The sequence below is a fragment of the Symphalangus syndactylus genome, chromosome 20 (assembly GCF_028878055.3).
Source record: "Symphalangus syndactylus isolate Jambi chromosome 20, NHGRI_mSymSyn1-v2.1_pri, whole genome shotgun sequence".
Classification (NCBI taxonomy): Eukaryota; Metazoa; Chordata; class Mammalia; order Primates; family Hylobatidae; genus Symphalangus; species Symphalangus syndactylus.
This window is the reverse complement of record NC_072442.2, coordinates 29,850,307-29,873,305: the sequence shown is the minus strand read 5'-3', so window position 1 is coordinate 29,873,305 and position 22,999 is coordinate 29,850,307. Positions and strand designations below refer to the sequence as shown.

The 22,999-nt window shown below is 48.9% G+C and overlaps 1 protein-coding gene across 2 annotated transcripts in view; it reads right to left on the bottom strand.

Moving 5' to 3' along the window:
* The window catches only part of NOS2 (nitric oxide synthase 2), a 48,284-nt gene extending 25,554 nt beyond the window's left edge, over positions 1–22,730 (bottom strand). The window contains exons 1-7 of one of the 2 annotated variants that reach the window (XM_063628749.1): positions 22,645–22,730; positions 17,228–17,410; positions 8,118–8,202; positions 7,308–7,430; positions 6,183–6,331; positions 1,171–1,333; positions 287–378 (exon numbers count right to left, since the gene is read on the bottom strand). In XM_063628749.1, coding sequence (XP_063484819.1) covers positions 287–378; positions 1,171–1,333; positions 6,183–6,331; positions 7,308–7,430; positions 8,118–8,202; positions 17,228–17,337 — 722 coding nt within the window. In that variant the 5' untranslated portion in view covers positions 17,338–17,410; positions 22,645–22,730. Of the gene's footprint in view, positions 1–286; positions 379–1,170; positions 1,334–6,182; positions 6,332–7,307; positions 7,431–8,117; positions 8,203–17,227; positions 17,411–18,874; positions 19,066–22,644 lie in introns of those variants that run through there. The other variant, XM_055257767.2, reaches the window with a different exon arrangement.
* Positions 22,731–22,999: the final 269 nt, after the last annotated feature.

Sequence of the window (22,999 nt, the reverse complement as noted above, 5' to 3'; positions counted from 1 at the left end):
CAACTCTGAATAGTGAAGCAGTTACTTCTTAAAGATCCTCCATCCCCTCCAAATGGCTCCATGTTGGAAGGAAACCAAGGGCATGGGCTGCCGATGGGAGCTGAGCTCACAGGGGCTGGGCTCACTACTGGAAGTCCCCGAAGAAGCCTGAGTCTTTCTCTTTTTTCTCTCTCCCTGGTTTCTCCTGGAGCTGGAGATGCCTCCCCTAGACCCAAGTGCTGCATCTTTTGGCTAAGATTCTCAGGCGAGGCAAGCCCCTCTGCAGCCCTGGGAAACGTGCACCGACCTGATGTTGCCATTGTTGGTGGAGTAACGCACGTGTCTGCAGATGTGTTCAAACATTTCCTGGGCGGTGGAACAGCTGCGGGCATCGAAGACCTGCAACAGCCCATCCAGACCATGCCCATCAAAGACTGGGCAGACAGAGGCTTTGAGGCTGATCAGAAGTCACTGGGAACCAATAGAGCAGCCGAAACACCCAACACCCGAACACTCAACACCATGCCGAAGAGTGCAGCCTCCCATCTGCACCACCGCTCCCATTTCATGGCTGCCCTCTAGGGGAGCACAGGCAACCCCACTCAGAAGACCCCAGCAAAGCCAGAATTATAAGAAAACCTGACCTGAAAGCACCATGAATTGGGATTCCCACAGCCCCAGGCTAGGTCCTTTCCTACACCAGCACATATTACACAGCCAGAGTTGGTTTCACTGGCAGTTCTAATCGATTTCTCTGTCCAAGTGCTTTTGATATTATCCTGCAACAAACGATTCCCCAACAAAAAGACGGCCTACGAGGCTAGGCTGAATAAAATGTTTTCTTGGAGCCAAGAATTCAAGTATTCGAGGAAAACAACACATCTTGCAGCACCACGGCCTCAAGAGTAATAAAAACAAGGTCGTGGATTACTCTAATGATGGCATTTAGTCTCCTGAATTTAACACAATAGAGAATGGGCAGCTAGAAACCCTGGTGCTGAAACACGATTCAAGGCTTCTAGACAGGGACCCTAGGTGCCCCATCTCAACATTTGGGAATGTGAGAGAGGATCCAGGGCCATGGCTTCAGTCCCAGGAGGCCTGGGCACAGCTCCGTGTAGCTGTTCCAAGCCATCTGCTCAGGGCCTGGCTGCCTCCAGCCCTCTCCCACTGAGGTCTAAGGAAGTTCACCTGCAGGTTGGACCACTGGATCCTCCCAATGCAGCGTGGGGCATTGCGCCAGGCCTGCTTGGTGGCGAAGATGAGCTCATCTCCCGTCAGTTGGTAGGTTCCTGTTGTTTCTATCTCCTTTGTTACCGCTTCCACCCTGGCCAGATGTTCCTCTATTTTTGCCCTGGGGGACAGGAAGACAGCAGGAAGATCAACAATGAGATGGCCTTACATGGGGATTAATTCAATCCACAGAAGCAGGAACTGAAATAGGACACCAGAAGGGCAAGATGCCTCTCACCAGAGACAGCTCCGTCCAGGGCTGGCTTTGGGGACCTCACACTTAGCCTAGAAGCACCCCACGCTTAATGCTCTGCTGTCCCCATCTTGAAATTCTTCATCATTTTAAAATAAAGAGCCCACATTTTCATTTTTACATTGAGTCCTATAAATATTACCTAGCCAGTCCTGAGCCCATGGGAACACTGCTTATTTTCAGGTGCTTTTTCTTTAATCATATTCATCTCAGTAAGGGGTGCAATCCTTCTCAGACACTTGCAAACCTGGGAGGAGTGTCCCATCCAGCCATAGCAATGTCCCGCCTCCCCATTAGTTAAGAGAGTGCCCTCCTGCCTTGCCATGACTGAGAGATGAGCCAGTCCCTTGTGGCAGCTCCAGTGTACTGGGTACCCACATGAGCCAGGCACTGGGTGAAGCAACACACAGGCAGGGTCTCACTGAGTCTGGGAGGGAGGTATTTTTGCATCTGTTTTATAGCCAAGGATCTCAAGGCTCTAGGAGGTTAAGTACCAGGCCCAGGAACATCAGTACGGGAAAGAGCAAAGTCAGGACTCAGACCCAGGTCGCCCTTATGCCAAGTCCAGGTTCTTAACTGTCAGTGATGTGACCTTCCATCTTCCACCCTAGCGGGGACAGTAAGCCCAAAATGTTGAGGGCCTGCCCACCCTTCTTAGGAGCCTGGTCAAGCCAGGACTGGGACCTGGCTATCGGAGCTCAGTCTGCAGGGTCCCAGGGCCTGGCCAGAAAAGAGCTGCCCACGTCATAGTCTCTCTAAACTGTGCTGTTCCTCAGCCTCAGAATCGCTCATTCAGTCACTCCATACGCAATTCTAAACTTGCTTCTCTCCTCCCCTCCCTGACCTCAAAAATATCCCAAAGGGAGGGAGGGACTCAGTCGGAAAGGCTTTGAAACACACACACACACACACACACACACACACAGACACACACACACACCCCACCAACAACAACAACCTTGAGATTTCCAATCAGCACCAAAGCCTTTTGAAACAGCATCAAAACTATTTAAAGAATGAACTCCTGATTAAGGACAGTGGGTAACTCCGAACAAAATGGCCTTTCTGTGGATGAAGAGTGTCTCGACAACTTTTCCTTGATTAGAGAAAAAAAGCACAAAGACAAAACATTGATGATATTTATCCCCAAGGACACCCCTGCCATAAGGAGCTGCTGGGTGAGGTGGAAACCACCCCACTGCTGGGAGACCTCCCTCCCCAAACAAAGCTTCCAGCAATATTCCCCCCTCTGCACCCGAGCATGAAAACAGTAATGATCCCCATAACACCCACACCGCCAACACACATGGTGGTCAGCACGTGCATATGCAAGAAAGGATTATTTTTTACATTCACATCCAATTCCTTCAGAGTTTGAGATGTGATGGCCATTTTCATATAGTCATGTTTCTAAGGCATTAGAAATGCTATGATGTCTATGAGCTCTGAAAAGAAAGAGTGGCTTTCATCATCAGTGAACAGATTTAAATGTGACATGCAGTAAGTCACCATCTCTAAATATGCTATGATTCTTCAGATACAAAAGGCTGCTGAACCTGCTCAGCTGGTCACATCTTAAACTGCCAGGGTCCTTGTGAAGAGAGGCTGCCATTCCCCATCCACACCCCCAGGATCTCTTGGTCAGGGAAGCAGGGGTTCAAGGTATGTACTTGTGACATGGAAAAATACAATTTTCCTCTGTGAGAAGCAAATGGGTTCCAGCACCACCAAGCATGTCCCTGTAGCCCTGCTGGGCTTCCGAACACCCGCCCAATTGCCTTCCACACAACAGCAAGGCCTCCCAAGTCCCGAATAGAGTTGGGAACCTGCAAGGCCACACGGCTAGGTACTAGAGCATTGATGGGAAAGGCAAGGGCTCGGGCACCAGCTGCCTGGCTTCAAATCCCCACTCTGGGGCTTCGAAGGGTGTGACTTTGAGCAAGGTACATCTCTTCTGTGGATTTCAGTTGCCTTGTCTGTAAGATGAGGATAATAATAATACCAATCTCATAGTGTTATGGTGCACACGTGCTTTGTGCTAAATAAATAAATCACATAACATAAGTACTGTGGCCCAATGAAACCCATCCAGGAAGATCCCTGGACCCCGAAAGGCTCATTGATTAACAACCGAGCTGAAACGCCAAGGATCTTGTGAAGTTTGCAGTCACGAAGCAGGCAGCCCCTAACAGGCTGCTCAATTCAGGCTGTGCGTTAGAATCACCTGGGGAGCTTTTGAAGCACACACGTGTCTGCCTCATCCCCATCTCCCAAGATTCTGCTGCCATCAGAATTTTCCAGGCTCTCCAGGTGAGTCTACTGTGCAGCCAGGGTTGAGGACCACCGACCCTGGAAGATGAGGGCCTCTTCTGAAGACTCACGGTCCCTCCCAGCTCAGACATTCTAGGGTTGTAGAAAACTGGAGGTGGGCCAGGTGCAGTGGCACACACCTGTAATCCCAGCACTTTAGGAGGCCGGGGCAGGAGGATCGCTTGAGCTCAGGAGTTCAAGACCAGCCTGGGCAACATAGTGAGACCCTGTCTCTACTAAAAATTTAAAAAATTAGCTAGGCATAGTGGTGCACACCTGTGGTCCCAGCTCCTCAGGAAGCTGTGGTGGGAGGATTACTTGATCCAAGAGATCGAGGCTGCAGTGAGCAGAGATTGTGTCACTGCGCAGCAGCCTGGGAGACAGAGCAAGACCCAGTCTCAAAAAAAAAAAAAAAAAAAGACGAAGAAAAGAAAAGAAAAGTGGAGGTGGTACCACCAGAAGCCACTCTTTCCGCCAGGGAGTCCCAGGTACGTGTCTGTGGCTCACTTCCTGTGGTGCAGTGCTGTGTGAGGCTCTCCCCTGATAGCCACACTCCCCTCCCAGCCTAGAAAACAATCCATTTCTGGGCCGGGCTCGGTGGCTCATGCCTGTAATCCCAGCACTTTGGGAGGCTGAGATGGGTGGATCACAAGGTAAGGAGATTGAGACCAGCCTGGCCAACATGATGAAACCCTGTCTCAACTAAAAATACAAAAAAAACATTAGTCAGGTGTGGTGGCGCACGCCTATAGTCCCAGCTACTCAGGAGGCTGAGGCAGGAGAATTGCTTAAACCCAGGAGGCAGAGGTTGCAGTGAGCCAAGATCGTGCCATTGCACTCCAGCCTGGGCAACAAGAGCAAAACTCCACCTCAAAAAACAAAAATAAAAACAAACAAACAAAAGAAAACAATCCATTTCTTTCAGACATTCTTTCTTACAATCTCTTCATGCATTTTTGTTTTAAAAGTTTTAGGCTGGGTGCGGTGGCTCACGCTTGTAACCCCAGCACTTTGGGAGGCCGAGGCGGGCGGATCACGAGGTCAGGAGATCGAGATCACAGTGAAATCCCGTCTCTACTAAAAATACAAAAAATTAGCCGGGCGTGGTGGCGGGCGCCTGTAGTCCCAGCTACTCAGAGAGGCTGAGGCAGGAGAATGGCGTGAACCCAGGAGGCAGAGCTTGCAGTGAGCCGAGATTGCGCCACTGCACTCCAGCCTGGGCGACAGAGCGAGACTCCGTCTCAAAAAAAAAAAGTTTTAAAGGGGCCTAAATTACATAGCCACATATTTTATTTGGACAACGCAGTGTTCTAAAAACATAATAATGGCTAATACTTATGTCATGCTTACTGTGGGCCAGGCATTGTTCCTAGCTCTTTATATTCTTTAACTCCTTTCATCTTTATAAACTCCTGCCAACTACCCTCCTCCTGCAAGGTGGGTACTATTATTATCACCATTTTCGGTAAGAAAATCAAGGCATAGAGAGACACAGTAACTTGCCCAGGGTTACTCAGCTCATAAGGGGCACAGCTAGGATCTGAACCTGGGAAGGCCACAGTGCTATACCACCTCTCTTTGGATGATTAAAATTGTATACGTTGGCAATAAAATTGGCAAATGACAATTAAAAATCTTTGTATTCCAGTGTCTGACACAAGGCTGGGGCATACTTAGTGCCTGATGTGTGTCTGTCAACCAAATGACCAATTGGCTATAGAAATGAAGGATGTCTAGCACGGTCCTCAGGGAAGGCTCACTGGGTAGAAAAAAGAAGAGAACTCCAGAAAGGTAGAACCCCACCAGGGTCAGGGCAAAGAGCAATGGCCTTCTCTCTCCTAGTCAGGTGGCCTGGCTTCTAGCTGGAATGAGGTGACTTCAAGTATGTCACCAGCTTCCATGTTCACACCTGTAGGAGTAGGGGCCTGACTAGGTGGTCTCAGAGATCCTTTCTGTCTCAAACATTTCATAATTAAAGGGTCCATATTAATTCATAATCAAGGTCTCTGGATGCCAGGACACTGTTCCGAACTTACTGAATCCTCACAAAAATCTCATGAGCCACCTTCTATTATTATCCCCATTTTATGTTAGGTTGGCGCAAAAGTAGTTGCAGTTTTTGCCATTAATATGATGAGGACGTTGAGACACAATGCAGGAGCCAGGGTTCAAATTCAGTCCCTTTTAACTGGTATCACCGTATACAACGTTATCCCACAGTTATGAGAACCTGCTCCAGGGGCTTCTCCCCTAGAAGACCATGATTTTCGCTCTGCAAAATCATAGTGATTTAATACCACAAATCTGGAAAGGAAAGGGATCTAGCTAGGATCAGAGGGTGATGGGTAGAGACAGGAGAGCAGGAGGAAGGGCAGGAGGCAGCGACCCTGCAGGAGGCAAGCCTTACTCTTTGAAGGAGCCGTAATATTGGTTGACAAATTCGATAGCTTGAGGTAGAAGCTCATCTGGAGGGGTAGGCTTGTCCCTGGGTCCTCTGGTCAAACTTTTGGGAGTCATAATGGACCCCAGGCAAGATTTGGACCTGCAAGTCAAAATCTGGAAAGAGAGAGGCAGGTGGTGAGGGTGGGCCATTCGGCCTCTTGCCACCCTCCTCTGGGGCCAGCTCTCCTGGCCACCTGGCTCCTCTCTGGCTGCTCCGGCTCCCTGCACCTCCTCTCCACCCCTGTGGCACCTCCTCCTTGGGGTCCACTTGGCTTTCTCCCACCTAGATCTCCTCTCTTCCACTGGCTGAACCCCAGTGGGTGTGAGTCAGGTTTGTCCCCCTACTCCGGACTCAGTCTCTGGCCCTGCTCCCCAGCCAGCTCCAGATCCAGAGCAAAGTCAATCCAGTATGGCTCCTATGGGAACATGATACTGGTATTTGGCCAAAACAAACTGAAATGATACATAGGAAGGCACACGCGTGCAGACACACACACACACACACGAATGAAGTACACCCGAATGTTAACTGTGGTGGTTTGGGGGCATGTGGGAAATAATTTTGCTTTCATGGTCTTGAAATTATCCATTCTTTCCCACTTTACAACCATAGAATGTATCCTGAAGTTAGAATTAAAAACTCAGATGACAGAAAGAAGCCTGAAAAGACATTTAGTCCAACCACTCACAGGATACTTGAACCCCTCTGCAATCTATCAAATTGCATTTAAATCCTTCCAGTGACAGGGAGCTCACTACTTCCTGATGTAATACAGTCCAGCTCTGAGCAGTTCTGTTAGAAAATTCTCCCTGACATTATCCTGAAATCTGTCTAAGAAAGATATGAATTTGTTTCTGCAATCACTTATTTGAACTTCTGGACTATCCATTATTTACTGGGGTGGTTAACAGGGAGTTGGCATCATTTACTTCCTACTGTAATCTGTGAGGAATGTCTCTGTTCCCAGACCCCTTTGCCCAAGCAGACGATTGTCTGGTGTGCCCAGGGGGACACCTGTTTGATCCACAAAGCCCTGGCAGCTTCACCAGCTTGGGACAAAGGTGGTTCTCCCTGAAGCCCCAGACTTACCCCTTTGGCCTTGTGGTGAAGTGTGTCTTGGAAAGTCATCCCACTGCCCCAGTTTTTGATCCTCACATGCCGTGGGGAGGACAATGGGGTCGCATCCAGCTTGACCAGAGATTCTGGAGACTTCTGCAGAAGGGGGGAAAAAAACAGGGTTTTCTCTCAGGTCTCTCCTAGACCCCAGGCCTTGCCTTGTCTTAGACTGGGGAAGGATCTATGGGTGGCCACACAAGGCAGGGTGTCCCTCCATGTCCCTCCTCTGTTTCCAGCCCCCGGGCCACCTGGGCCAGTGCCTGCTAAGAGCTCCAGGTGCCTGGGCCACTGGCCAGGGTCCTCTCCTCACCTAGGGCCTTGCCAAATGCTTCCTCAGAGGAACTGCTGTAGGAGGGATTAAGGACTAAGTTGGAGGTGAGGAGGATGACTGTCAGAGCCAATACTACTGAGAATAGAAAGGCACCACTGCCTTCCTTCCCTGGGAGAATGTAAGGACACAGAAGCCACCCTCTCTCCCACTCCTACCCATTTCTCTGCCCATCTCTCTAGAATGGTATGGAACCCAGGAGATAGAAGCTAGCTGTCAGTGCACCTTGGGAGCCACCACTCCCGACTACTGCGGGTTGTCCCACTCTCCCAAAGCCCTCAAAGCCCTTCCTCATTCCCACCTGTTCCCCCCAACACCCCGGGTCTGGGACTCTCCACTCTCCATCCAAACCCTGGCTTCCTGCCCTCTCCAGCCCAGCCTCTAACAGGCTGCTATGTCTGCATCTGCCTGGACCAGGGAGGAAGGGGCTTCCCACACCCATGTGACTCACTGACCTTTGCCGTCTCCACGAAGGGCTGCGGGGACTCATTCTGCTGCTTGCTGAGCCTGTGATACTGGAGGTCATCCTGTGTCACTGGACTGTGAAAGGAAACAGCTAGCATGAGATGCGGTATCTGAGGGTGGAGGGGCATCTTGGAGTTCCCTCTGCCAGTACCCTCATTTGACAAATAGGGAAACTGAGTCCAGAGGGTGGGAGTGAATTGTTCATGGTCGGTCTGACCAACTGCCCCCCCAACCCCACCTTCCCTCTTCCTCTTATCTTCTTCCTCCTGCAGAGCCAAAAGGGCATGAGCAGAGCTGAGCCAAAGCTAGTGGCCCAAACAGCAGCCCATGGAGGATCTGGAAAATGCTCCTTCACCCTCTGGAAAAGCCAAGTACAAATGTGACACAGGGGCTGGGTGGGCAGAGAATGGCTCCAACAACTCTGCCTCCCAGACTAGCAGCACTGCCCAGCAGCCGCTTGGATTGGTTGATTGATTGACTGATTGGTTTATATTTTTTGAAACAGAGCCTTGCTCTGTCATCCAGGCTGGAGTGCAGTGGCATGATCTCAGCTCTCTGTAACCTCCACCTCTCAGGTTCAAGTGAACCTCCCACCTCAGCCTCTTGGGTAGCTGGGACTACAGGCGCACACCACCACGCCTGGCTAATTTCTGTATTTTTGGTAGAGATGAGGTTTCACCATGTTGCCCAGGCTGGCCTCAAACTCCTGTCCTCAAGTGATCCTCCCGCCTTAGCCTCCCAAAGTGGTAGGATTACAGGCAGGAGCCACCGCGCCCAGCCCCAGCCACTTGTTTTTCGTGACTTAAGCTTTTTTTATGTAAAACACTGGATTTATCTTGGTTTATTTACTTATTCTACATTTCTATTACGGAAAATGTTAAGCATACAAAAGTAGAGAGAATAGTCTAATAACCTTCCATGGGCCCTTCGCCCAGATTCAACCCAATTCAACAGTGATCACTCCATGGCCGATCTTGTTTCAACTATAACTTCCCTGACCCCATCATTATTTTAAAGCAAATCTAAGATGTCAAGTTACCTTCACCAAGGTAAAAACAAGTATTGTAAAAATTAGCATTAAATTACAGATTACTTACAAATTAAATTAAACATTACTTAAAGTAATTTTTTAAATTAAAGATTACTTAAAAATTCAGTATTCTGAAACTGGTCAGAAACCATTTGTTCTGGTTTGGGATTTCAGGCTCATTCAGGCAAACTGAATAGTCACCACTCACACATGCCTCCCCCAGGGAGAATCATCCCACCAGGGCACCTTGGTTTCAAAGCATATTGTGTTCCGTGTTCTTGGCAGTATTTTCCAGGGTGTGCATGATCGTGCATCAGAGGGAGAGGTGGTTAGAGACTACTATGAGGGTCTCACATTTTCTACTTGATATATATCTATGATGTTGAAATGGGATAAATGACCATGTATTGCTTTTATTATAGAAAAAAAACGACTATATGTTACCATTATATAATTAATTATATACATTACATAATAGCAGTAAGTGATTTTTAACTATAAAGAGACACTGTCTTAAAAGAGGATGTAAGTATGTATCAGAAAGCAACTTATATCTGAATCAAGGGATTCCACAGCCCTGTGAAGGGCATTCCATATGACCAACCATTGCCACCTGGCAAAGATGCTTTGCTTGGCCAAACTTTACTCAGACTTCTGAATCTTCTGCTGGGCCCATCCAAGCATTTCCTTGTAAAAATGCAGTTTTAGCAAAAGAATCCCTGCTTAGTCGGTTTAACAAGAACCCTCCATCCTCGATAGCTTGTCACCCTCCCCATCTGATCAGGGTCCTCATCCTCCATCCTCCCCCAGGCGATGTCTGATCACCTTAGCCTGTCCTAAGCAAGAATCCTGTTTGGTTGGGTGAGGCAGAATTCCCCCTATGCCTGAAGTTTTTCTTGATAATTTTCCATCCACAGACCCCACCCTGATCCTTGGCTATAAATTCCCACTTGCTCCTGCTGTATTTGGATTTGGGCCCAATCTCTCTCCTCCACTGCCAGACCCCACTGCAGTAGGTCCTTGTACCTATTGAGATGGTCCTAAATAAAGTCTTCCATACTGTTCTTTAACAAGTATCATTGAACACTTTTTTCTTTAACACACCCGTCTGGTCTAGGCTGGTGTGGCCTGCCAGAAAAAAAAAAAAAAACTATATATATACATGGCAATCTGGATATTCAGAACAGGTAAGCCATGGCTGAGCAGTCATCGTGGGGCTGCTTCAACAGGAAGATGTATGCGGGGTGGGGTCCCCAGGGAGACAACTGCCCCCCTTGCTCTTTTGCCATTCCCCCTCACCCCAGCACCCACCCTGCACCCATTCTTGCTTCCTCTCACTTACTTCTGGAAGTAGAGTTGGACAATTTCAGAAGCTTCAGACCAGAAACATCTACAGTACTGTTTAGATTGAGAAGCAATGTCTTCGTACATTTAACATAATCATTTTACCCCATATATTAAAAAGTATCATTTTTAAAAGTTGCCTAAAAATCCACTCTACAGATGGGCCACGATTAGCCTGGTCCCATCGTCCATGGCTGGATGTTAGACTGTGTCCAGTTTTGCCCTCATATAAATAATGCCTTAAACTGTATTCATGGTCTGATGCTGGCTGTGTGTGTGTGTGTGTGTGTGTGTGTGTGTACAAGCACAGAAAAACACCTCGAGGGAATGTTAGTAAATGTTAACAGTGACTAGCATTAAGTGATAAGATCATAGGCAATTTAACTTTTCTTATACTTTTCCACATCTTCTAACTTTTTACAGTGACAATGAATTCCTTTCATAATTGGACAATTCTTTAAATTTGAAAAATGAATAAACAAAGCTTTGCCCAGTCCCCTCCCACACCATTTCTTCTGGCTGGCTGCTGGGACACAGGGTGACAGGGTGACCAGACTCCAGGTGAGCACCTTCAGAATCTGGACACTTCTTTCCAAATTATCGCATTGTTGATTATGACCCCGTAGACGCTCATGCAATTTGACTAAAGCCACAGCTGTATGGGATCCTGAGGACCCTCAAGGACCTGCATTCAAAGAGAGCGCTGGCAGCCAGGCGCGGTGGCTGACGCCTGTCATCTCAGCACTTTGGAAGGCCGAGGTGGGCAGATTACTCGAGCCCAGGAGTTCAAGGCCAGCCTGGGCAACATGGTGAAACCCTATCTCTACAAAAAAAAAAAGTGCCAGGTGTGGTGATGCGCGGCTGTAGTCCCAGCTACTCAGGAGGCTGAGGTGGGAGGATCACCTGAGCCCAGGAGGTGGAGGCTACGGTGAACCGAGATGGCGCCACTGTCGCCTGGGTGACAGAGCGAGACCCTATCAAAAAAAGGGGTCGGGGGCGTCGGGAGTGCTGGGAGTGTGGTGGCTTGCTTAGACCCAGAACTTTCTACAAGCCCCTGACCAGCCGAGCTAGTCACAGCTGCAGACTGTGGCTTGCCTGGGCTGACCTGGGGGCCAGATTCCCCTGCGGTTCCCACGCCTCCTTGCCTGTTTACCTAGCCTTACACCAAGGGTGGTGGTGGGGACAGATGGGGAGGGTGCGAGGGATGGCGCCCTGGGAAATGGATCTCATTTGTGAAACAAGAACCTCCTTGCTCTCTTAACCATATTTGATCCAAAGAGTGTAGCAACTTTCAACCCCAGTGCTGAAAACTTTCAAAAGCTCCCAGTGCTGAAACACGCGCAGCGCAACTCAGCCCGCATAGACGCCTCCCATAGTGCATGGGGGGTTTCACTGGGCCGTCTGGGCTCCTGAATTGCGACCTCTCAAGCGTTCTAAACGAGGAAAACGCTTTTAGTAATCCCTCAGGAATCCCACAGGGCGCACATCCCCGCCCTCCGATTTCTCCCAGAGAGGACTGGGGCCCCTCCCGGGCTCGGAGCCCACCGCTTCCCTCCCAGGGCGGACCTCGGCCCGCGGGGTACCTGGCTCGGCGCGGGCAGCAGTCAGGCTTCGGCCGGAGGATCCTGCAGAGCAGCCGGCACAGCCGGGGCCCGGCGGCCTCGCACGTCGCACCCAGCCCCTCGCGCATGGCCCGGCTCCTTAGGCGCAACTCCGCTGGCTCCCCGCGCCTACCAGCGCCCGCGCTTTATTGCTGGGAGCCCGCAGCCCCAGCCCCGGGGGCGGGGCGAGCCGAGCAGCGGCGGGAGCTCTGCATCCACGCGACGTCCCGGCCGAGCCGCCCCTCCTTCCCTGCCTTCCCCGGCGATCCCGGGACCCAAGCACCCAGGGACCCGCAGCCGGCGTCCGCCGCGGAGTTTGCATGGCACTGGACTGTGTCTGGGCTAAGAGGCCCGGGTGGTGCTGGGCCTCGTGTTTGTTTATTCCCCATAAAATCACAATAAAGCTTATGATAATTACTACCATTGCGCGGTGCTTCCTAGTTTACAGAGCAAATTTCCTTTCTGTCATTTCGTCCAATCCCGTCAAGCAGACAGCTACGTTGTCATCTCCACTTTATGGAGGCATTAGCTGGGGCCAGAGAGATTAAGGATCTTGCCCAGGGCCACACGGCAACCCCAGGGCCACAGTCCAGCCTAAGCTCACACCACCTCACAAGGCTGTCCCGGAAAATGTTATATCACTTGTTATATACAGCATGTTCTGTGCGATTCCAGAAAAGAAACCAAAGAAAGCACTGGGTTGGGGGTGACTTCTAGTAGGAATATTGCAGGAGGGATCGTAAGCCCCCTCCGGTGCCTTGCAGGCCCCTTGTGCTTGCTACCTGGACTGCGCAGAGCCTCCTGACTTTGCTCCACCTGTAAGGTGCTCCTTATCTCAAGCAAGGTAACAGGTAGGGTCCAGACCCAGATGGGGCAGCAGCCCTGGACCTCAACATGCAGGGGGCCCTCCTGGCAGTATGCAAGGACATTAAATCCCGAAACCCAGTTAAAGCAGAATGGAAGAGGGCACATATTTATTTCTAACCAACTGCAGCCCAGCAAGCAACACGTAGCTGGACTTGGTTCTGAATTCCATGTGTCTTCACCTACATGCTCCCACATTTGCCTTTGTCCCTAAAATACACACACACACACACACACACACACACCATGCTTACTTCCTAATTGTTTACAAAGGCATAGAATCATCAGTCACTTAGAATAGGCTCTTGGTTTCATGACACCTGAACAAATTAGAAAATTACTTTTTAAAATCAAAATATGTTCATTGGCTCTCATTGCTTTCAGGATGAAATCCCCTTTGCACGGCTGCTTCCTCTTCCAGTAACATCACCCCTCCCTCATCTGAGTGGATGTTGCACTCTGGGTGGACCCACCTCCTCCCCCCAACTCCTCCCCACATTACAACCTGCCCAGGCACCTCTGCAGTCTCCCCAGAAGAGGCCTCTAGCATGGTCCCAGTATACCCACAATTACGACCTCCTGTCTACTCTATCCCACCTACTCTTGACACAATTTCTCCAACTCGCATTATTCATGTACGTCTCCCAAACCAGGGGGGAAGACGTCCCTTTCCCCATTTCCTTCCTGACAGCAGGAACTAGGTCGTTTTTCTCTGTCTCTTGAACAGTGCAGCACACAGTAGGCCCTCTGGGAGAGCACAGATAGTGTAGATGTTATGAGTTTGGACTTGATTCAAACCTTAGCTCCACCATTTTCCAGGAATTGACCTCCAGTAAGTCACTCAATCTTGTAAAACAAGGATAATAGTTCCTGTCTCATTATTGACACAGTAATAAGGACCTTATAAATGTTATCTATTGTTTTTAGCAGTGGTGTATGTAAGTAATAAGTGGCTCAAACAATTCACTGATGAGCAGAAGTGTTTCATTGACATCTTAACTCCCAGCACAGAGCCAGGGGAGTGGGCATCCACATGTACTCGTCAATGGAATGTGACATGCCCAGGACACAAAGGTGGCAGCCCCATGCAGGGGTCCCTCCGGACTGCCTGGATCTGAATCCTGGCTCTGTCATTTGCTAATTATGAGATCTTAAAAATTACTTCAACTTTCTGGGCTTCAGGGTCCTCATCTTTAAAATGGGATAACTAAAATTCCTTCCTTGTGGATCATTGGGACGAGTTGAATGAATTGATGTGTGATTTTTTTTCTTCATCCCCTCTTCTATCTGATTGGATCCTTTCCGCCAGCCCACCCCAGCATGAAGAGGAGGGGGAAAAAGATGGTCAAGTTAGCTGGTTTGTCACAGGTCCACTGCAGCTCAGGGCCCTCCCTGGAGTCTGAACTCATATTTTCTGAATGGTCCAAAGACACAAGCCAGTCCCCAAAGACATAGGGATAACTGGCAATGCTATTAGAGGGTGTGGGGATGAGGGTTAAAGGCTGCAGCCAACACCGTAAGGGTTTTGGGAGATTCAGGGTGATCCGGAAAAATAGCGGATAGATCGCTAGGGCCCAGAGTTCGAGGGCAGCCTGGACAACATAGCAAGATTCTCAGCTTTAAAAGAGAGAGAGAGAGAAAAGAAAAGAAAAAAAAAGCCTAGGTGAGGTGGCTCACACTTGTAACATTGGCCAAGGCAGGAGAATCGCTTGAGGTCAGGAGTTCGAGACCAGCCTGGCCAATATGGTGAAACCCCATCTCTACTAAAAACACAAAAATTAACCAGGCGTGGTGGCACATGCCTGTAGTCCCAGCTACTTGGGAGGCTGAGGTGGGAGAATCGCTTGAACCTGGCAGGTGGAGGTTGCAGTGCAGTGAGCTGAGATGGAGCCACTACACTGAGGTCTGGGCAACAGAGTGAGACCCTGTCTAAAAATAATAATAATAAATTAAAAAATAAAAATAGAAAAGAAAAAATAGGGGATGAGTTGGGTCTGTATGAGCTGAGGGAGGGATGTGCTATGCACAGGCACTGGGGAGCTGAGGAAGGCTGGGATGGGCAGGTGGGATGGGCTCTCCATTTGGGTAGGGTGCTCGCTCAGAACTCTGTGGAAGCTTTAATGTGGTGACAGGCAATAGGGGGCCACTACAGGCTCTAGAATAGGGGCGTGACTTGCTAGAAGTCCAGTTGGCAAGAGAGAGCTCAGAGCCAGTGTGGGGAGCTGGAGTCAGGGAGGTCAGCTGGCAGCGGCTGCAATGATGAGATGAAGAGAAGGAAGGGGTGAAGCTGCTGCCCCTCTACAGCCCTTAGAATCTGGACATCTAGAGGCCATCAACCCTGTGTTCTCACCTCTTGGTCTCTTAGCCACTTCAGTTGCCATAGCCCAGACTGCCTGGTTTCAAAGTCCTTTCCTCCAATTCACCTACCACACCACAGCTAGACTGTCCTGCTCAAGAACCTACAATGGCTCCCTACTGCCAGGGAGAGTGAGTCCAAATCTCCTACCCTGCATTCAAGCCCTTGTGCTCTGGCCTGGCTTTGCCTATCCCAGCCCACAGCCCACTCCTGGCCAAGCACAGTCAGGCTCATTTCTGCCTCTGAGCCTCTGCTCACCTCTCCCCTCATCCTGAATGTCCTTGCTACTTCTCTGCACCTGTCTACATTCTACCCATACTTCAAAGGCCACAGAGTCCACCTGACTTCTGTGAAGCCCCTAGAGGGAACTCCGTTCAATTTTGCTCCATCACCTCCTAACTGCCAACACCACCAATGATGGCAACGCAAACAGTGCCATTTGCTGGGCACTTACTCCGGGCCAGGCACCGTGCTAAGTTGCTCACATGGGAAAGCTCATTTACTCCTTACTCCAACTCCAGGAAATCACCATTGCTACCCTCTTCTTATAGAGGAGGAAATTGAGGCTCAGAGGCTAGGGGACTCACCAAAGGTTACAGGGCTACTGAGTAGTAAAGCTACTTGCTCATCCCCAAGCCACTAGCATTTTTTGCCACCTCTGACAGATTCACTCAGGGCCATGATGCTGCACACATCCAGGGGGCGCCCTACCCTTTGTAGTCCATGGGAAAGGCTCCTCTGGGGCTGTGGGGTTGTGTGGCTATGTGGTGGTCCCGTGTAGATGGGGTCTTTGGTTTCAGTTGCACTACTGCGTTATTGCAGATCGCCTTGTCTTTCCACCTGAGCGAGCCTCAAGCCTGTCCCTTGACTTGTTCATTGGCTGACTCATTCTCTTGGTTCTGCCTTGGGAGGAAGGACGGGCCGGGGGAGGAGGGACATGAAGAACCCAAATCTGGGCTCAAATTCCAACTCTGTAAACTCTGTAATTACCAGTCATTCAGGCTGGGGGAAGTCATAATCCTCTCAGAGCTTCTATTTCCTTATCTGTGAAATGAGTCAATCACATGAACTTCAAAGAGCCGCCACAGAGATCAGTCGAGATGCAAAGTCTGTCAAGTGGCCTGTGTAGCTCTGGCAAGGGCGGGTACTCAGTAGATAGTGATGAACCCTGATGTGGACTGAGCGTCTGTTCTGTGTGGGCACAGTACTGAGTGCTGTAGATCTCATTTCATCCTCCGCCCACCATGAGGAGGGCCCCCTTGGGTTCCTCATACCACAGGTGAGCACTAAGGTTCAGAGAGGTTAACTTACCCCGCATCACACAGCCGGCTAGAACTAAGGTTCAGAGAGGTTAACTTACCCTGAGTCACACAGCTGGCTAGAACTAAGGTTCAGAGAGGTTAACTTACCCTGAGTCACACAGCCGGCCAGAGGCAGTACCCGGCAACTAGTGCGGCCAGCACAGGGCTTGGAACTAGTTTGTCTAACATCCTGATGCCCTTCACCAGGATGATATTCGAAGTGTCTAGCGAGCAGTGAATTGGCGTGGACGCAGGCCAGGATGCTGACCCTCCATCCCCACCCCTCTGCCGTGGTGCCCACCACTAGGCTCTACTGCCTCCCATTCTCAGTCCAAGCTCCTTCCCATATTCTTCCCCCAGAGATTCCAAGCTTCTTCGGGGCCAGCCCCACGCCCTGTCGCTTCCTTCTTCACACATTCTCAGGCACAGCGAGTGCCCAATAATCAGCGGCTGCGTTGAATTCCAACAGGGACTTTCAAGAAGCAATGAGGAGATCAGACCTCAGGTGAGAGAGGAGGAGCAGAGAGAGGAATTCTGAGTCATCGGTGCCAACAGGGCATGGGTGCCCAAGGAGACAAGCAGTTTGCCCCCAGGGAAAACTCACCTGGAGGTGGCACAGGAGGCTTTCTCCACGTTGTTGTTGATGTCTTTTTCCCCATTCATTGCATAGTGGTGGAATTTGGTCTTGAACAGAAATTTCCAAGGACAGGCCATCTCTATGGCTTTGCAAAGCAGGTCGCTTATGTCACTTATCTGGATTTGAGCTCAGATGTTCTTCACTGTGGGGCTGAAGAAGGGAAGCAGAGGTGAGGGAAGGTTGAAGAAGAGTTTACAGAACAGGGCTTCTCAGTGGGGTTGGCTCACTGGGGAATTGATACGAACGCCAGCGTGAGCCCCTTCATCAATGCTTTGCAACCTCTGTCTCTATTTCGGGGTTGGAATGGGGAGCCTTCAGACACAGACTTCAATTCTGTAAAGCCACCTAATAATCTAAAGGAAAAACATTGAACCCCCCCATCCCCATCGCCACTTAACAAGGACAAACTCTATGCACCGTCAGCCTCCTTAGCGGGAGGTCCTGCTGGCCCACCGGACCCAGCCGGGCTTCGTCACTGGCCGCAGGCAGGATGAGGAAGAGCCGGGAGGTCGCTGAAGCAGGGGTGCCTTTGCCTGACCCTGAAAGACACTTCCCAGCAGCTCTCATTATCAACTGTAGTTTTAGGTCTGTTACTGGGGAAAGCACTCAAGCTGTAGCTGCCTTTCTTTTAAAGATTTTGCAGTTGTTGTTCTAACTCAGCATTATTACTTGCTCCTCTTTTATTATGTGGGGAGGAAATATTTGTGAAAGATGCACTCATCCCTCAAAATCTGAGATCATCTCCTTTGAAACAGACAAGAGTAAGATCAAAGAGGCAAAAACTCTGTCTTTAGAAGACAGTGTAGTGAATATAGTCCATGTAAGAATTTTAGGCCACGCGCAGCGGCTCATGCCTGTACTCCCAGCATTTCGGGAGACCGAAGCAGGAGGATCGCTTGAGCCCAAGAGTTCGAGTTCAGCCTGGGCAACATAGGGAAACCTTGTCTACAAAAAATTCAAAAATTAGCCAGGCAGGCACAGTGGCTTGTGCCTGTAGTCCCAGCTACTCAGGAGGCTGAGGCAGAAGGATTGCTTGAGGCTGGGCAGTCAAGGCTGTTTCAAAAAAAAAAAAAAGAAAGGGAAGGGAAGGGAAGGGAGGAAAGGACAGGAAGGAAAGGAAGGAAACAGGGAAAGAAAGAAGGAAAGAAAGAAAAGAACTTATAGCCCCACAGACCTGGGTTCAAATCCTGGAATCCTAGCTCTACCAGTTATGTGTCCTGGATCAAGTTATTTAACTGAAACTCATTTCTTCATCCATAAAATGGGTTTAATATATCCATCTTACCAGGATTTGTGGGGAGGTTACATGTTATAAGGACTGAATAAGATAATCTATGTTAAAAAAAATTCTTAGCAGATACAAACTCCCATTCTGAACTTTTCAGAAAGTTTTTCCTTGTCATGTAACAACCACAGCTAATATTTGCAGAAAAGAAATCTGACCGAGATGCCATGTTCAAATGACCGAACCTCATGTCAGCATTTCTTTACCTAGACTTTCCAACACCTTCTCTCCGTAGGCAGAAAATTCCCACAATTTTCTGAGCCTTCTCAAACAGGAAGAAACAAAACCCTCTCAAAACAGCAGCTTCCCCAGAAATGAAGGCAACTCACCTTGCAGCTGGCTGCACTGCCTCCCCGGGGTAAGGACAGTCAAACCGGGAAGAGACCTGTGCCTTGAGAACTTCGGGACTGTCTAGAACTGCCCAGTCCCCTCATCAAAGGTGGCCAAGAGATTTTAAAGCAGCAATGAGGCTGAGTTCTCTGGGGCCAGAGCCTCAGTTTTCGACTCGCTACAAAGTTATGAACACACTGGCAGCCAAGAAGTATTTATACTCACCCCATGCCATCCAGAGAGTTGTTTTTGCATAAAGGTCTCTTTTTTTTTTTTTTTGGTTTCCAAAGGGAGTGTCCCCAGCTGGCGTACAGTTAGCTAATTTATGACTGTGACTGCCAGGGCCTGTGGGTGACCTGATTGACCTGATCTTGCTGTTACATCACTCTGTGTGGTACCTCTTCACCCAACCCACCTCTTTCTGGTCCCAAGTCCAAGGTGGCAGTTCATCAGCAGGGTGGCTGCTAAGATAGGGGCACCACGGAGCCAGGCTTTATTTGGCCAAGCCACATGGCCTCACTTTCAGCATCTGGGAGGTTTTTTCCTCAGCAGGGAGCTCTCTGGTTTATCCCCGTCCATCCTCTCACTTTTCCAGCTTGTGACGGGAGTCCAGGAAGCTGGGGGAATATTGACAGTATGGAACACGCTGGAAAATGCCCAGGTTCCAGAAGGCCAGTGATATCAGATGATGCCATTATTCCAGACAGGCCCCTGAACTAGTCACTTGAGGTTTTTGGAAGGGAAAGGAAGGAAGTCTGTTGGCACAGAGAGGCCTCTGAGATGTTGGTCTTAGTAACACCTCATCCTTTAGAACTAGGTAAGCTTTGGTGGAATGGCAGGTAGGATTATTTTCTACAGGGGGAAAAAATTCCTTTTCTTATAATGGAAGTGATCACTTCTTATATGAAAAAGTGGTAATTTCTTATAATTTCATTTCATTTCTTTTATTTATTTATTTTTGAGATGGAGTCTCATTCTGTCACCAAGACTGGAGCGGAGTGGCACGATCTCTGCTCATTGCAACTTCTGCCTCCTAGGCTCAAGCGATCCTCCCACCTCAGCCTCCTGAGTAGCTGGGACCACAAGCATGCACCACCACGCCCAGCTAATATTTTTGTGTTTTTGGTACCGACTGGGTTTCACCATGTTGCCCATGCTGGTCTTAAACTCCTAAGCTCAAGTGATCTGCCCACTTCAGCCTCTCAAAGTGCTAGGATTACAAGGGTGAGCCACCATGCCCAGCCTATAATTTCATTCCTTATCATGCCTCAAATACAGTATTCCCATACATATGCATTTTTCCATCATAAAAGTAAAATAACAACTACATTAGGGAGAAGTTGAGAAGCAAAGGGAAAAAAGTCACCCTTGATCTCACGGTCCCAACACTTTGCTGCCACTGTCCACTCGTTTCTTTCCTGTCTTTCTCAAGTTAAATTCAGCATAATATATTAACTTTTTCAAAGATAAACTAATCATAAAATCAAAGATAAACTAATTATCCATAAAATGGGTTTACTATATCCATCTTACCAGGATTTGTGGTGAGGTTACATGTTATAAGGACTGAATAAGATAATCTATGTTTATAGAGAGCCACAAAAAGACATGCATATCAGAGCTCAAGGATCTTTGTTGAGTGAATGTGTGGATGAATGAATGAAAAATAGGAGTAAACTGGAATGAGTTTTAACATATCAAAGTCATGTTTCTTTCCGGCTTCAGCTGGTTCAGTTCAGGTAAACAACACTCAGGGAAAGAGTCAGAATCCTGGCCTTAGGGAGTGCAAGGCCTAGAAAAATAAATGGATTATTATAGTACAGAGTGATATCTGTGGTGATGGAGGGATGGTATGGTGCTGATGTAGCTGGTTCTGCCTTGTTCAAGGAAAGTTTACAAGGGAGAGGACACCAGGGCAGGGTTTTGGGGGATGATTAGGAGGTTGCTGCACTCTATTCCCTGTAGCTGCTTTCACATATTCTGGCTATACCTGCAGCAAATGCATGTATTAACACATTTAATGTCCCCACCCAAGAGCCTCTGAGGGGGATACTACTATTTGCTATTCATGGAAGCCTCAAGAATCCCATCTACTTGGCCTCAAAGCACTTCGTTGATTTTCCTTCAGAAAATGCAGTTATTCAGTTATGTGATCTGTCAAACACGTCACCTCAGGTGCCCCTCTAACACAGCATCTGCTTGGTGTGGCATTCTTGACCTGTGGCAGGGTTTGAGTCAGCAGTTACTGTCTAAACTGAGCATCAGGCTTGAGGACACATTTGGAATTAGCCAGCCGGGAAGGAAATATGATTTCTCCTCAATCCTCTTATTTGTTGGGAAAGACACTGTAACAAAAGACAGATTAATAACAGAGAAAAACAAGCAAGTTTGTTAATGTCTGTGATCACACCACACAGAAGAAGCCTCAGTGAAAGTAACTCAATACTGCGGCTTAAAACTCCGGCTTGTGGAGCATCTGCCACGAAGAGCAATGCATTTTAGAAAGTGACAAGATGGCCGGGCGCGTTGGTTCATGCCTGGAATGAACCAGCACTTTGGGAGGCTGAGGTGGGCAGACTGCTTGAGGCCGGGAGTTCGAGACCAGCCTGGGCAACATAGTGAGATCCAATCTCTACGGAAAAATTGAAAATAAATTAGCTGAGTACGGTGGCATGCCCAGCTACTGTAGTCCTAGCTACTCAGGAGGATCAGGTGGGAGGATCACTTGAGCCCGGGAGTTCAAGGCTGCAGAGAGCTATGATCGAGCCACTGCACCCTAGCCTGTCTCAAAAAAAAAAAAAAAAAAAAAAAGGAAAAAAAAGAAGGAGAAGAGGAAAGGAAAGGAAAGAGAGAAAGAAAGAAAGAAAGAAGAGAATGGTGAGGAGACGAATGTAGTTGTAGGCTTCCAGGGGTGGGAAGCTGTGAGAAGGCAAATGTGGGAGTGAGCTAAGGAGTAGGATAGCAAGGTTTGTTTGTATTTGTAGATGGCTCTGGTGCCATCTCTGAGCTGATAAAAGTTATCTTGTCATCTTGATGCTAGGAAAGCATCTTTCTCCAAGGAATGTTTATGCCTTGCTGCAGGCAGGACAGGGCAGTTCAGATAGCCCTCTCTCTAGCTGCTCTTTCTCAAATGCCTTCAGCTGGAAATAATCAGGATGCCATATCGGCATATTTGGGGGTGGCATGTTCTGGTTTCCTTTAGCCTGAAAGGTCCCAGGTTCGAGGGACGGCTTCACTGCTGACCGCCATGTGACTTTGGAAAAGCTGCTTCTCTCTGCGCCTGACTTTTCTCATGACAAATGGTGATAAAAATAAAAGTAAGTAAACGAGATACAAGAAAACGCTTTAAGCCATTGAGCAAAAAGGCAGCCAAGCAAGAATTTATTATCCTTACTGGGAGTCAGAGGGTAACAATTTCCCTTTTGACAAAGAGCAAGTGGATGCCAGGACTTGCCTTCCGAAGTACCCTTCTTCAGACAGGTCCCTGTCCCACCACAAACACCTGCTTTTAAATTCCCGGTCCTCTCTCTCCCTTTGTAACACTAAATTCATGTATGTATTTTTAATTTTTAATTGGAATAAATTTCACATAACATAAAATTACCAATTAACTATTTTAAAGTGTAAAATTCAAAGGTTTTTAGAATATTCACAGTGTTGTATAACCATGACCACTATCCCAATCCTCTCTTAACCGGCAAATAGGAAGAGGAGAGGAGTAAAAATAGTGATAATGATTGTGATGATACAGAGAGGTTAGGAGACTCACCAAGGTCACACAGCAGACAGCCTTCAAGCCGGTACAAACAGTGAGCTTCTGATACCCTCCCCAGAGCGCCTGTCTGCAGGGTCCAGGGCTGGCCCCCTACTGGAGGTTGGCAAGTCTCCTATGGCTTCCTGGGCCTGCACAGCTGCCTTCTTCTTGGCCCTGCCCACCCAGCAGGCCACATTCCTGGGCCTCTTCTGATGATGGATGCGGCAGGTGAATTCTGCTGGGGAGAAATCAAAGAGCACCTTGAAGGGCAGGCAGGGGACAGGTGGGCCCCCTGGAGGGTGGCGATAGAGGTTCCGAGGCTGCTGCGGAGAAATGCCCTCCTCCATGCCTTCCCAGGCTGTCTTAGGCA